The following is a 13098-nucleotide window of genomic DNA, read 5'->3' on the forward strand; positions in this document are numbered from 1 at the left end:
ACTTGCTGATATTGAGCTCACTGAAAAATCTTCTTTGCCAGCATTCCACTGCCCTGGAATCACATTTGACAAATTTTTTATATTTGTGTCAGTAAGGTACACAAGAGCCAATCATTCTTACAAACTTTATGTCAATCCTGAAAGAGTAAATAGTTACAAACATTCCTTTTTCATTTGCATGATCAGAATCTGGAGTAACTCACCAAGAGATTTCATGGAAGCCGATAACCTCCAGCTTTTTAATCCAAATTTAGGCATCATCTGTTACATCTTAATTGATTCAGAATATTTTAACTTGAGAAATTTTACTGGTGCTGTAATTAGAAATTTCATTTCTTTTTTCTTTTCTTTTTTATAGGGAGTTTTTAAATAGTGTTTACCTCTCAACTTCCTCTCAAGATGCCTTTTAACTTAATCCTTACCTTTGCAATTTTAGCTAGCTGCATCTTGGATAAAGTTTGTTATAAAGTTTGTATGCTTACCACTGGGAAAATGAGACAAATTCCACCTCAGTTAACTATACACTCCAGTTCAAAAAACCTTTAGGAGAAACAATGCTAACCATTGCATCTAGTATATGAAAGTTTATTTCAATTTCAACGAGCATCAAGTGTAGTTGCAAAATAAACATTACCATATGTTCATAGAGAATTGTTTAAATGCCATTGTATGATGATAATTTGTGTTATTTCAGTTGACTGCTAATTGGTCATAAGTATACCTCCATAATACATGTAGTATAGCTGAAGAGAAAGATTTTAAGAAAAATAGTGAAGGTATTGATTGTATGGCTATTGTCTACCACCCTAAACCTACTGATGTGCCCAACATGGTAGTATTTATCTCTGCCAACAAATACCACCCATTAGTATATACCACACAAGTGAATGGTGTTTTAAGCTTGCACTGATTGGCTAGTTCAGAAGTGATTAGCAAGTATTCTTCACCGTCATGTTTCTAACCTTTTTTTTTAGCATGTTAACTAACTAACTTCTTTCATGGTTGCTGTGTGTTGTCTACTAAAACAGTAATGTCCAAGAAAGTGGTGGATAGTTAGCTCCAATTGTTATTTTAATGTATGACATGTATCAAAACACATGCCATATATTATGAAAATAATAAACACCTCTCATCTGTTTGATATAAATAAGAAAATCAACTCTCTTGAAAAGTGCATGCACTTCACTGCTGCAGTCAATAAAAGCCTCACCTCTATCATAATTCCACACTTTCAAGAAGTACCCAATTCAAAGAAGATGGGCAAAAAAAATACTTTTCTTTCGCTGTTTCTGGAAATGAATTGCCCCCTTGGATGGAATATTGGTCCATTGCAGGTTACCCCTGAGCAGTTTATCAGGTGTGACTGACAGTTTTGCAGGTACAAGCCAATCAAACTCCTTCATGGAGATAGTTACTGTGACAATTGAGTGGTTGCCCAGAACACAACACAACACCGTAACTGTTGGGCCCCAGGACCTCCCACATTTGCGACAGTGAACATAGCCTAAATTTCCCAAAATCAGATATGAATTGCCACACATTTCATGCATAACCCTACATCCCAACAACATAAGAATAGTAAGGTTGTCATGGTTATATTCCCAAAGATACCTTCGGAGCCATCATCTTCACTAACCTCTCTCTGTCAAGGGACTAATTACATTGATCTAGTGCAGATAAAGTAAATAAAGTGAAATAAGATGAATAAAATTTCTTGATACATACATACACCTTTATTCAAATTCTATATACAAATAAATTTATATATAAAAATTTGAAAAGGGGAGTTTGGAGGTTAGCCCTATATAACAACTCCCCTGAATAAGAAATAAAAAGTAACAAATGTAGAACTATGTACAGAAAAAAAAAAAAAAAAAAGAAGAAGAAGAAGAAGAAGAAAGGAACTATCTAATGTTTACAATTTTAAAAATATTTTTAATCTTAATTTAAAAAGTTCCAAATTTAAATTTAAATTTGATTTACTAGTTTAGTCATGGTAATAAAAGCAATAAATTTCAATTAAAGAAAAACATTTTACGCAACATTTAGCAGAAGATTAACTCTCAAGAGGGACTGGCTTCTGGGCCTAAGGTTTAGAAGGTTAAAGAAAGTTGCACACATTTGGTCAAAAGTGTGGGACAACGAGAACTTACATAAGATCTTCTTTATTTTGTGACTGAGCTCCACATTCACAATTTTTCTCATTGTATGAAAGACATTTACTTAAAAAGCAATTCTAATGTCATTTCAGTGTCATAAATGATCTTTTCAAGTTGCATGCAAATTAAATACTGGCCCTGCAATGTGACTAGGTACACTTTATCAAATCTTGAGAATCTGTTGCCTTAAGATTTTAACATGCAAGCCTTTGTATAATTACCTAAAGAAACGTCTTGAGCGAGAGGAAAAGCTCTTAGCAGAGAAACTTCACCCTCCATCTTGGATCAGTCAGTGTTGAGCCTGAAGGTACGCCCGAGGAGCACTAGTGACGAGTTTCAGAGTCGGGTGAGGTCAGCATTAGATTCCATCCACCAAAACCACCTCGGTCGAGAGGGACTGAGATGGAATATTTAATAACTTGCAAAACATAACCGAAGATTCTCGGAAATCCGCAAGTGATGTGGCCGAACATCCGAAGCTGTAAATCCCATGATTCTTGAGGAACAAACAGAAACAGCATAGCGAGAATTTTAAGTCGCAAACCATTGATGGTAGACATGCAGGATTGACGATGAAGTTTTCTTTCTTTAAAGCTGTCAAAGGTTTCGGGAACATATATATATATATATATATATTGATATAGCTCTTTAGCATTACAAAGCTTTGCTATCGCTATTGTGCATTCTCACTAGTTTATCTAGTTCAAGTCCTCTGGCATGGCTTGGATGATACCACAATTGTGGAATCATTCGAGTTAATTTAATGCTTACACCTCCTTCCTCGGACAGAAGTCACAAAATACTGGGGGAAGATGCATGAGATATTTAAGGAGCAAAAATTCGTTTTTTACTGGTGTGCCTTTCCTAATTTTGGGAAGGAAAGTGTTCAATTGCCAGCACGGCATAGATAGAACAGCTGGAGAGAAAAGGAAACGAAAAGATGCAGAAGAAGTACTGTATATAATAATTTCTTTTTATCCTCAACCTTTGTGTTTCTGTCAACTACGGCTTGCTAATTCAAAAGGTCAAATACATGAATGGGTCATATGACATTGATCTCAGAATACTTTTATGACAAACGTGATAACAGTTCAATCTTGACTAAATTGAAGATGGTTTAGAAGTTAACAATTATAAGAACTTTTCACTAACATATGCTGCTGACAAAGGAGAAAATATATGCAATTCTGCATTTTTTGCTTTCTATCAAGCAATCATATGTTGACTCCTTATCACACTATGACACTTCCGTTTTGTCACATTCCAAAAAATAACTTGAGAAATACACTGTCACTCATCTTACACTGTTATATTTACCTATTACAGAAGGCTGGAAACAAAGATTTTGTTTTCAAGAAAATAAGATTTCTTGTCCAAGACAAAAAGGAAGTTTGACTGCAAAGCACAGATAAAAATGCGAGAAATTTTTTTTTTCAGAGAACAAGGTAGTTCTACTCATGTATAAACAGAACAAATCCAATTTAATAAATCAGATATGCCGCATGACTCCTTTTCTTCCATCCCCACTCAAAACAAGGAAACACACCTATAGAGGTTCCAGTCTGGTCTGCAAATAAAAAGGAGGAAGGTGATCACTGCAAAATTAAGCATTAGGGTTCTTATTTATAACATATTGATTATTGTATACTGATATCTAGAAATTAAGGTTGCAAGTAGCAGCCAGCTGAGTTATAGTTTGAGTTTTATCAAGTCCATTACTTTGTTAAATTTAGAGTAACCTTGTCTTGAGAGAGGAAAATTGAGGAGCTGTAATATACTAATCATCAATTAGGGACCACAAAGAAAAACTTATTTATAGAGACTTTTGAAGGAGAGGGGTAAGACTTGTGACAAGCTGGCAGACTGATATAGATAAACTTTACTGCTAAATGGGTTACAATACAAAGTGCTCAGTATTTGGATCAGCTATGGCTCAACTTAAACTTTGCTTTAGCTTCAAGTTTAATCCTTTGTGGTTTCCTTTCTCTGTGTTTATTTTTCAAGTTATGTACACAGAAGAACACAAAAATGACAAGGAATGCTTTTGAATATCAAGAGGCTGGAATAAGCAAGAAACCAAAACTGAATTTTAAATAGTACAAAGTTAATTTGATCTTCCAATGTTATTTAATTTTAACCATAGAATTTGCTATTTAAATTTATCCCCTCCATTTTTCTGGGTATTCTGAGCAAAAACAAACAATTATCACAAAATGCATGGTATACAATGGTTTGATTCACCAATGTGGTAAAGGCCTTTCACTGTCTATCCATAAAAAGGGAAATAGTTTGTAAACTGTAAGACATTCTGCATGTTGAGTGTATACTTATTCATCCATGTGAAATTAAAGGTTACTTGAAATAAATGTGAAAGATTTATAGGATTTTCAGACCCCTGATAACAATTACTAATGTGCTGATTTGTTGTACTTAAAGGTTATGATTTTAGCGGAAATAGTGGAAGAAATTTCTGGACCTGGAATTTTGTCGCAAATGTTTGTTTAAATCAGTTTAAGTCGGTTAAAAACTCTCCTGTTTCAAGATTACATGATTACCACACCAGAACCTTTTGTATTCTATATTATGCACCATGTTATGATTATGGTTTCAATAATAAAAGGTGCTGACTCAAGAACTTTCCAAAATATCTCTACATACAAAGAAATAGATTGTGGTTATGTACTCCAAATAGCAGGTCACATCAGTCTTCTGTAAGGAAGTAGCAGAAATTTCTGTGGTGGTTTTGGTGGATGGAGAGAAACATCCACCAAAACCACTTTATTCTATGTGTTAAGAGTTATGATAATCATTATGAACGTTTGGTCGGTCAGCAATTGTGCACCATAAAAAATAATTAGCCAGAGCACTAACTGCTAATTAGTGGTATAAATCTTTTGTCTCCCTGAACATCTAACAATGGCTATAGATAAAATTTAAAAAATATATTGTTGATGGTTTTGGTCAAAGTTTTGGTGGATGTTCCCTAATGACATCCACCAAAACTACGTAACATCTAAGCACCTTTTAAATACGTGAAATATCTGCATAAAATTGCGTAAAATGTTTTATAATACTACAATCGAACAATAAATTAATACTTACCATTTCTTTAGTAAAAAGTTTTGACGCAGTTTCCCAAACAAATAATACACTTGGGTCATCGGGATAAGTCGGCATGTTGTCGTAGCTTCGTAATTTTTTTCCATCATTCCATCTCAGTCCCTCTCGACCAAGGTGGTTTTGGTGGATGGAATCTAATGCTGACCGTCGGGTGATTATCGGAAATTGTCGGCTATTCCATTATGGCGGACTATTTTAATAACACTGATTGCGACTTACCAACGGTCAAGCGACGTGATTGAACCAGAAATGAACATTATTAGATGCTTTACATTTGAAGAATACATTGTCGAGTTTAAATCAAGGAAATTTCGCAAATTTTGTGTGGCTCTTTCCTTCACCCTCGTCGATCTTAAGTTTCTTGTTCAGCAGACGTTTAGCTTAACAATGTAGCCGCCAAGACCAACGCTTGCAAAGGTAAACAAAACTTGTGAATAGTATCGCCACTATAATGCCCTTGTCATAGTGCTACTGGTTAGAAAGATCCTCAAGATGAAGTTTCTATTGTCTTGTACCTCTAGCCGGTAGGATCTGAAGGTGCTTATAAAATACTACCGGCGAGAGGTACAGCTTGCATACTTAGTCGATTTTGCCCAGTTTTTATTACGGTTTGCTCCACATCTGACTTTTCTGCACTCCAAACTAGTCTTACACTCCTAGAAATCACTTTTTGCTGGAGTACGTTTTCTTTTTTTTTTTTTTTTATCTGGTCTTGTACCTCTAGCTGGTAGGAGCTCAAGAGGCTTATAAAATACAACTGGCTAGAGGTACAGCTTGCATATTTAGTCGACTTTGCCCAATTTTTATGATGGTTTGCTCCGAATTTTACTTTGCTGTACTCCAAATTAGTCTTACACTCCTTCGAATTTCTTTTTTCAAGAATACATATACATCTATTTAGTTCTGTTTGGTCTTGTGCCTCTACTGTGTAGGATCTTAAAAGGCTTATAAAATACTACCAACTAGAGATACAGCTTGCTTACTTAGGCGACTTTGCCCAATTTTTATCATGGTTTGCTCTGCATTTTTCTTTTCTGCACTCCAATGAAGAAATGTAAATGTCTTGTACCTCTTGTATTTCCATGACGCGAAGTGGAGTGGTTTCCAGCTTATCAAGTGTTCTCCCAACCTCCCAAGTGTTTACATCAGGCTTTGTAAACACGGAAACCATTTTACATTTCTTTTATAAAATAACTAATGAAAGAGCCTCTTCTTGCAACAAAGAAAAGCAACGTGCTTGTTGTTGTTGTTCATTTGGCTTTTCAGCCGTTTCTTGAATACTGGGAAAATTAAACTCCAAAGAAAAATTAGGAAAATCTTCTTCTTCCATTACTGTACTCAAAACAAACTAAAAAAGAAACTGAGTTACTGCTAAATAAATAGCAGGGAGAACTCCGCAAGAAGATTCAGTATGAAAACTGTGTTTACATACGCTCATGTAAAATGGTTTTATGGCCAATCAGAGCGCACATACTATTTGAATTATTTTATAAATTGTAATCCTTGGAATCATTTTTTTTTAAGAATACTTCTAATTTTTTTTTCATTTGGTCTCGTACCTCTGGCTGGTAGGATCTCAGGAGGCTTAGAAAAGGCTACCAGCTCGAGGTATAGTTTGCATATTTAGTCAACTTTGTCCAATTTTCACTGCAGTTTGCTCCACATTTTACTTTTCAGCTGAAACTAAAGCAGGCATTATTAGGCAATAAGCAAAGGGTTTCTAGTTGGTGTTCAATTAAGAAAGGTTTGATTTCTTTTTAATAATAACAATTTTTATTAAAAAATACAATAAAAAACACAGGCACAGGTAAATTTCATTTATTTAGTTGTATAAATTATATATATATCTAACTGCAGACAGTACTGTTTCAGCCTTCTGGGCCTCATCAGTGCAGTGCTCATGCCAGAATGGAGGTAAGGCCATATAGCCACCCCAAGAGATCTCACATGTGGGATCATCTAAGCCATGCCAGAGTGCTTGAACTAGGTAAACTAGTGTTTATATATATATATATATATATATATAGATATGTATATGTATACATATATATGGTTTTCATACAGCCATACATGCTGTTAAATATCATTGAAAATACACAAGGAAAATGTTAATTTGGTGAATTAAAATCATGTTATCCTATGACTACCTGAGGATGACTTAGTTTTAGTATATCAGTCAATTGTTGGCATTGTCAACAATACTTCTAATGAAACACAACTATATTGAAAATTGAGACTGTTCCTTTCTAGGAAATTCCACTCACACTTATGCAGAGTAAATCTGGTTGATGTGTTCAAGTCTAAAATGAATTTTAAGTCAAATTCATCTAAGACTGTTTTGAATTGTATTGAAATAAATCCGCAATCAAAGAAAATAAAAATCGGACTAGTTTAAAATTTATTTACTTGAAATTCATTTAAAACACAATAATGTTAATGATTTCAAGCTTCATTCACATACAGAAGCTGCCCCTCTGGCTGGTAGTGTTTTCTGAGTAATGTAAGATCCTACTAGCCACATGAACAAGACTGCAGAGCATGAAAATAATTATACATATGGAATGACTCCACAACAGTATAAGACTAACATGGAATGTAGAAAGTTTTTTCCATAAATCAAAAAGTAAATGAAATGAGCTAAATTCTCCTTCAATGCACAAAGTATCTCTAGCAGTAGTATTTTCTAAGCCACCAGAGATCCTACTGGCTTGAGGTACACAACCAAGGAAAAAGAAGATATTCTTGAAAGAAGTGATTTCAATGTACTGTAAGACTAAATGGAATGCTCAAAAGTAAAATTAAAAGCAAACTGCAGCAATGAAAATTGGGCTAAGTGATTAAATATGTAAGCTGTACCTCTAGTTTTTTTTGAGCCTCCTAAGGATTCCTACCAGCTAGAGATATCAAATAACAAAAATTACTGTAAATTTATTCTTGAAAAAAGTGATTCCAAGGAGTGTAAGTTTAAGTTGAAGTGCAGAAAAGTCAATGTGGATCAAACTGTAGCAAACTCTGGGCACACTTCATTCGGAGCCTCACTCTGTCGTGTCCTGCACCTTTTGTCTCTTGTTCTTTTGACCTTGTCAAAAGTATTTCTTCTTCCCAGTGTTATTTCAGCATCCTGATCATGGTGAAAGCAATTAAATAAATAAATAAGTAATTGAAATATGCAAGCTGTACCTCTAGCTGGTAGTAAGCTCTTTCAGATCCTACCAGCTAGAGGTACAAGACCAAATAAAAGTATATATATGGGAATGTATTCTTGAAAAAGTGATTCAAAGGAGCATAAGACTAATTTGGAGCACACAAAAAGTAAAATGTAAAGCAAACCATCATGAAAATTGGGCAAAGTCGACTAAATATGCAAGCTGTACCTCTAGCCGGTTGTATTTTATAAGCCTCTTGATCTCCTACTAGCTAGAGGTACAAGACCAGATAAAAAAATAAATGTAAATGCACTCCTGTAAAAAGTGATTCCAGGGAGTATAAGACTAATTTGGAGTGCAGAAAAGTCAGATGTGGAGCAAACCGTGATAAAAATTGGGCAAAGTGGTCTAAGTATGCAGGCTGTACCTCTAGCCAGTTGTATTAATTTTTCTAAGCCCCTTCAGATCCTACCAGCTAGAGGTAAAAGACCAAATAACAAAATAAATGTAAACGTACTCCTGTAAAAAGTGATTCCTAAGAGTGTAAGACAAATTTGGAGTGCAGAAAAGTCAGATGTGGAGCAAACTGCAGTAAAAATTGAGCAGAGTCGACTAAGTATGCAAGCTGTACCTCAAGCCGGTAGTATTTTATAAGCACCTTCAGATCCTACTAGCTAAAGGTACAAGACAATAGAAACTTCATCTTGGGGATCTTTCTAATCAGTAGCACTATGACAAGGGAATTATAGTGGCGATACTATTCATTAGTTTTGTTTGGAATGTGGCGGACTAAGGTTCATCCCGATAGAAATTTAACTCAAGGAAAATCGAAAAGAGATTCTACCGAAGAGTTCAGAGTCACTTTAAAAGTGAGAAAGAATTTCAGGTGGCGCCGAACACTCTTTCCCTCACCGCCCCCTTACCCCCATCCCCTCCTCCCCCCTACCCCCATCCCTTCCTCCCCCCCCCCTACCCCCACCCCTCCCCCCTTCCCCCTTACCCCCACCCCCTTACCCCCTCCCCCTTTCCCCCTCCCCCTTTCCCCCTCTCCCCTTACCCCCTCCCCCCTTTCCCCCTCTCCCCTAACCCCCTCCCCCCTTACCCCCACCCCCTTCCCCTCTGTGCATCAGCCAAGCTTGATGAGCTTACTTATCATCCTTTTTTTCATCCTTTTTTGGAATAAATTAAATCAATACAAAATGAAAGATGAAGGACTGGGAATTAAGCTTCCAAAAAATTGAATTTTAATGTGTAAGCTAGATTTAAGGAAGTAATCTTTCAATCATGACATGATATGTTACAGCGCATCTCGACCTATACTTCTAGTTAAAAGCTGAAACGATTATTTCGTTTATCAGTGTTTCATACGGCTCATCATGTGCAAGATCATCCCGCAATGACAAGGACTGTGTATTTACAAACACCTACCCACCTGAAAAGTCTTTACATTTATCGGAGAAAGTAAACAGACCTTGACACCTAGTTTTAAACATGGCCCGCCGTAAAGAAGGTAAGAATTTTTTTAATTGACAAACATGAGAACTTGAAATCAGAAAAATACTTAGAAGGGCCAAGTAATGCTTCTATTTCTCTATTTACAGCTGCCCTTCACAAGCTAGATTCATTGGAGGAAACTCTGGCCAACTTCATAATTCGATATCAGCCTCCGTACATTGCTCAAGTGTTGGAGGGAGTCGATAATGGAGTTTATTCCGTATCAGTGAACGAATTGTTGACAGTACACAAAACCGTGCAGCTGAGGCGAATCCGAATGAGAGATTCAAAAGGCAAGCACTATTTCCTGCCCGTTGACAACTCGGCGCGCGTTGAAATTGTGCCTAGGACTCGTACACGCCTTGCAAAAGACTTCGATCCTCATCTGATCCGCACAGCTAGGTTTCTTCGCGTCTTGAGAGATGTTCCTGAGCTGAAACTCGACGATGGAGATATTTTAGAACCCATTTTTTTCGAATCTACGAGGAGCACTGAAGCGGAAACTTTAAAATGCAAAATACTTCGTGAACCAGGGAAGGAAATTAGGCTTCCACTTCACTGGGGAGTACCTCTTGAGTTATTACACGACTTTGACCCAAGAAGCTACACTCTAAGATATGTAGCAGATAATATTGCTTTTCCAGTGGCTGTGAGATTTGTTGAGAACGTGGTATCCTACTCTGATGTTGTAGCAACCTTAAGAGGGGAATTTTATTTCGAAGAAGTTGTCGAGGAGACCATTGTTATCGCAACTACAAAAGTAAACCAGGATCAGTTAACGATTCTAAAACTCCCCCTTGATCTGCCGCTGACCTTACATCCTATCAGAAAGCTTAATTGCGATTCAAAATACATCGTTCGATATTGGCAATATCTACAAGAGTTGGATAGGCTTGAAAACCAGATGACAACTGCTGATAATGACCTTCTTCCCTCGAGTCGTTTTGAAAATATGGGGCGAGTTGTACGGCTTTATAAGGAAAGTGAAGATTACCTAAAGGGAATGAAAAAATTCCAGCCAGTTAAAAAGGCTTCAGACGAAGGCGAGGTCGTTCCAAAGAATCTTTGTGAAGATTTCTACGAGCCAATGATGCCCTCCCTGGTACGCAAGCAAGAGGAATGCAGGCTGTTTCAAGAGGAGGTTGAACCGAATTACGAAGCTATGGAGCCCTGCATCTCAGGCAAACACGACGAGTACGCTACGGTTTTCGAGGGGGCCATCAGCAATTACGAAACAGTAGAGCCCTTATCTTCCTCCGTTCCGTATTCGAGTGCAAAGAGTCGACAGAGCTTAAACAGTAAAAGCGCTCAGAGCCTCCGAGAGGAACCTTTCTATTGCTCGCTGACGTCCATTTTTCATGGAACCTCACCCTTAGAAAGACCATCACATGTGTATGTGAAGCTGGAACAAAAATCGTTCACGAAGTCGCCAAGAAAAACAAAATCTTAAAAGGTCAACTAGCGAAAAAAGCTAATATATGTATTTTCGCTAATTTCAAATCATGGGGAAAAGGTGTGTGTCAGAAAATTATAATTTGTGCATGAACAAAACTCACATCAAACCAGTAGTTTGGGTTTTTTAAAAAGGAAGTGTACAAATTTCAGAAATTTTGCTTTTTCATGTGGTTTCCCAAACATTGAATTCTTAACATTTCTATTTTGTTTATGTATATGTATGGAGAGATTTCTGGACTAAAATAAACACACCAATCCCTCGTAAATATAATCCGGCGCCGCCGCATTTTATCTCAAATATGTATAACATTATATAAATAAAGCCCATATGGAATTTCCTTCTTTTCTAAGCGTACCGATCGAATTTTAGTGCAAGTAAACAGTGTTAATGACCTTAGCTCTCACTTGCTCATCTATTCCTCCCATCTCTCTCTACTATATATCGCTGGCAGTGCCCGTTTGTAATATGAAGCGAATCCTGTATTCTAATTGGCTACCCGAGCGGGCAAGACGGGCTCATTTTGCCCCTCGGGATTGTCCACTTTGATCCCGCGCAAAAAAAAAAAAATTGCTTGGAGAGGACTTGCAAAATTCGTAATCTTTGAACCGGCCATGCAGTGGAAAAAAGCGACCGCGGACAGTCAAAGCAAAGAAAAAAGAAATGACTCTCGTGGGTTTATTGTCCTACAAACACAGTTAGCATTCCCACCCGGCTTTCATAATGATCAAGTCATTCTTGATTCTTAATAACGCGAAATCGTTTTGCTAAATGAGAAATCCTTTATCGACCAAGCTTGTTCGGTAAAGTGAGCTGGATATTTGCCTCGTTGTTTCTTTTCTCCATTTTTATGGACCTCGACTTTGTCTCAGTCTATAAAAACGCAAAAAAGAAAACTCAGCCAATATCCAGCCATCTTGACCTCACGCTTGGTCAGTAACGCATGTGTATTAGGTGCTGTGCATGTGCGAAGCCTATTATATTCAAAGTGATAATAATGATGATGATGATGATGATAAAAATACATTTGTATATTTAGATAAGCCCAGCTTAACAAAAGATGCAGATTGGAAATAAATATAAATAAATAAGATAAATAAATAAGATTTATTATGAAAAGTGATAAAGAGTAGGTTTAGATGGAATTAGATTTGGTATTTATACAGATTTGTGTATTTCAAGAGGAGGGATTTAGGATCACCCAGATAGCACCGAATTAACGGATGGATGATTCCTATATTTACTTCGAACACTAGGCTAAAGAATTTCGTCATTTAGACGAAAGCTGTTGTTATTCATCTAATTTAAGGGCGTAAGCTTCTGATGGAAGTGTGGTGCTGCGTCGATGGGAGAGTATAACAAGGTCATAAAGTATTATCGACTGAGTTGAGAACGTGAATTGGCCACTGCAAAGAGTTTTGTTTTAAAGCTGACGTTTCGACGTCGGAGTTGTGAGCCCTTTGTTCTAAAGAAGGGCTAACACGCGAAACGTCAGCTTTGAAACTCTAATTACGGTGGCCAATTTACGTTAGCAACTCAGTTAATAATAATTAATTACCTTGTTATATTCAACTAGGGCAGTGACAAGAGAGCTATTTGCCTGTCATGTAAGCCAGGTTTTACAAAACTAAATTCCTATCAGAGTCGAATCTTCGACAAGTATCCTAATAGCAGTGCAAGAAAAATGATGCCTATGTGAAAGAACATGCTGGAAAATCACGTGGCG

At 36.7% G+C, this 13098-nt stretch overlaps 1 protein-coding gene and 1 long non-coding RNA gene across 2 annotated transcripts; one reads left to right on the top strand and one right to left on the bottom strand.

Moving 5' to 3' along the window:
• Positions 1-3111: 3111 nt before the first annotated feature.
• On the bottom strand, positions 3112-5393 carry LOC149048279 (uncharacterized). The gene is made up of 2 exons (XR_016184800.1): positions 5262-5393; positions 3112-3726 (listed from the first exon to the last, which is right to left on the bottom strand). It is a non-coding gene; the product is annotated as an uncharacterized LOC149048279 (long non-coding RNA).
• Positions 5394-9731: 4338 nt separating this feature from the next.
• Positions 9732-11727, top strand: LOC113675603 (uncharacterized). Its single transcript, XM_027192194.2, has 2 exons — positions 9732-9935; positions 10027-11727. Exons 1-2 carry the CDS (start codon positions 9917-9919, stop codon positions 11367-11369), a joined length of 1362 nt encoding a protein of 453 aa, XP_027047995.2. The 5' UTR covers positions 9732-9916; the 3' UTR covers positions 11370-11727.
• Positions 11728-13098: the final 1371 nt, after the last annotated feature.

Source organism: Pocillopora damicornis, chromosome 3, assembly GCF_964200805.1.
Source record: "Pocillopora damicornis chromosome 3, jaPocDami1.2, whole genome shotgun sequence".
Taxonomy (NCBI): Eukaryota; Metazoa; Cnidaria; class Anthozoa; order Scleractinia; family Pocilloporidae; genus Pocillopora; species Pocillopora damicornis.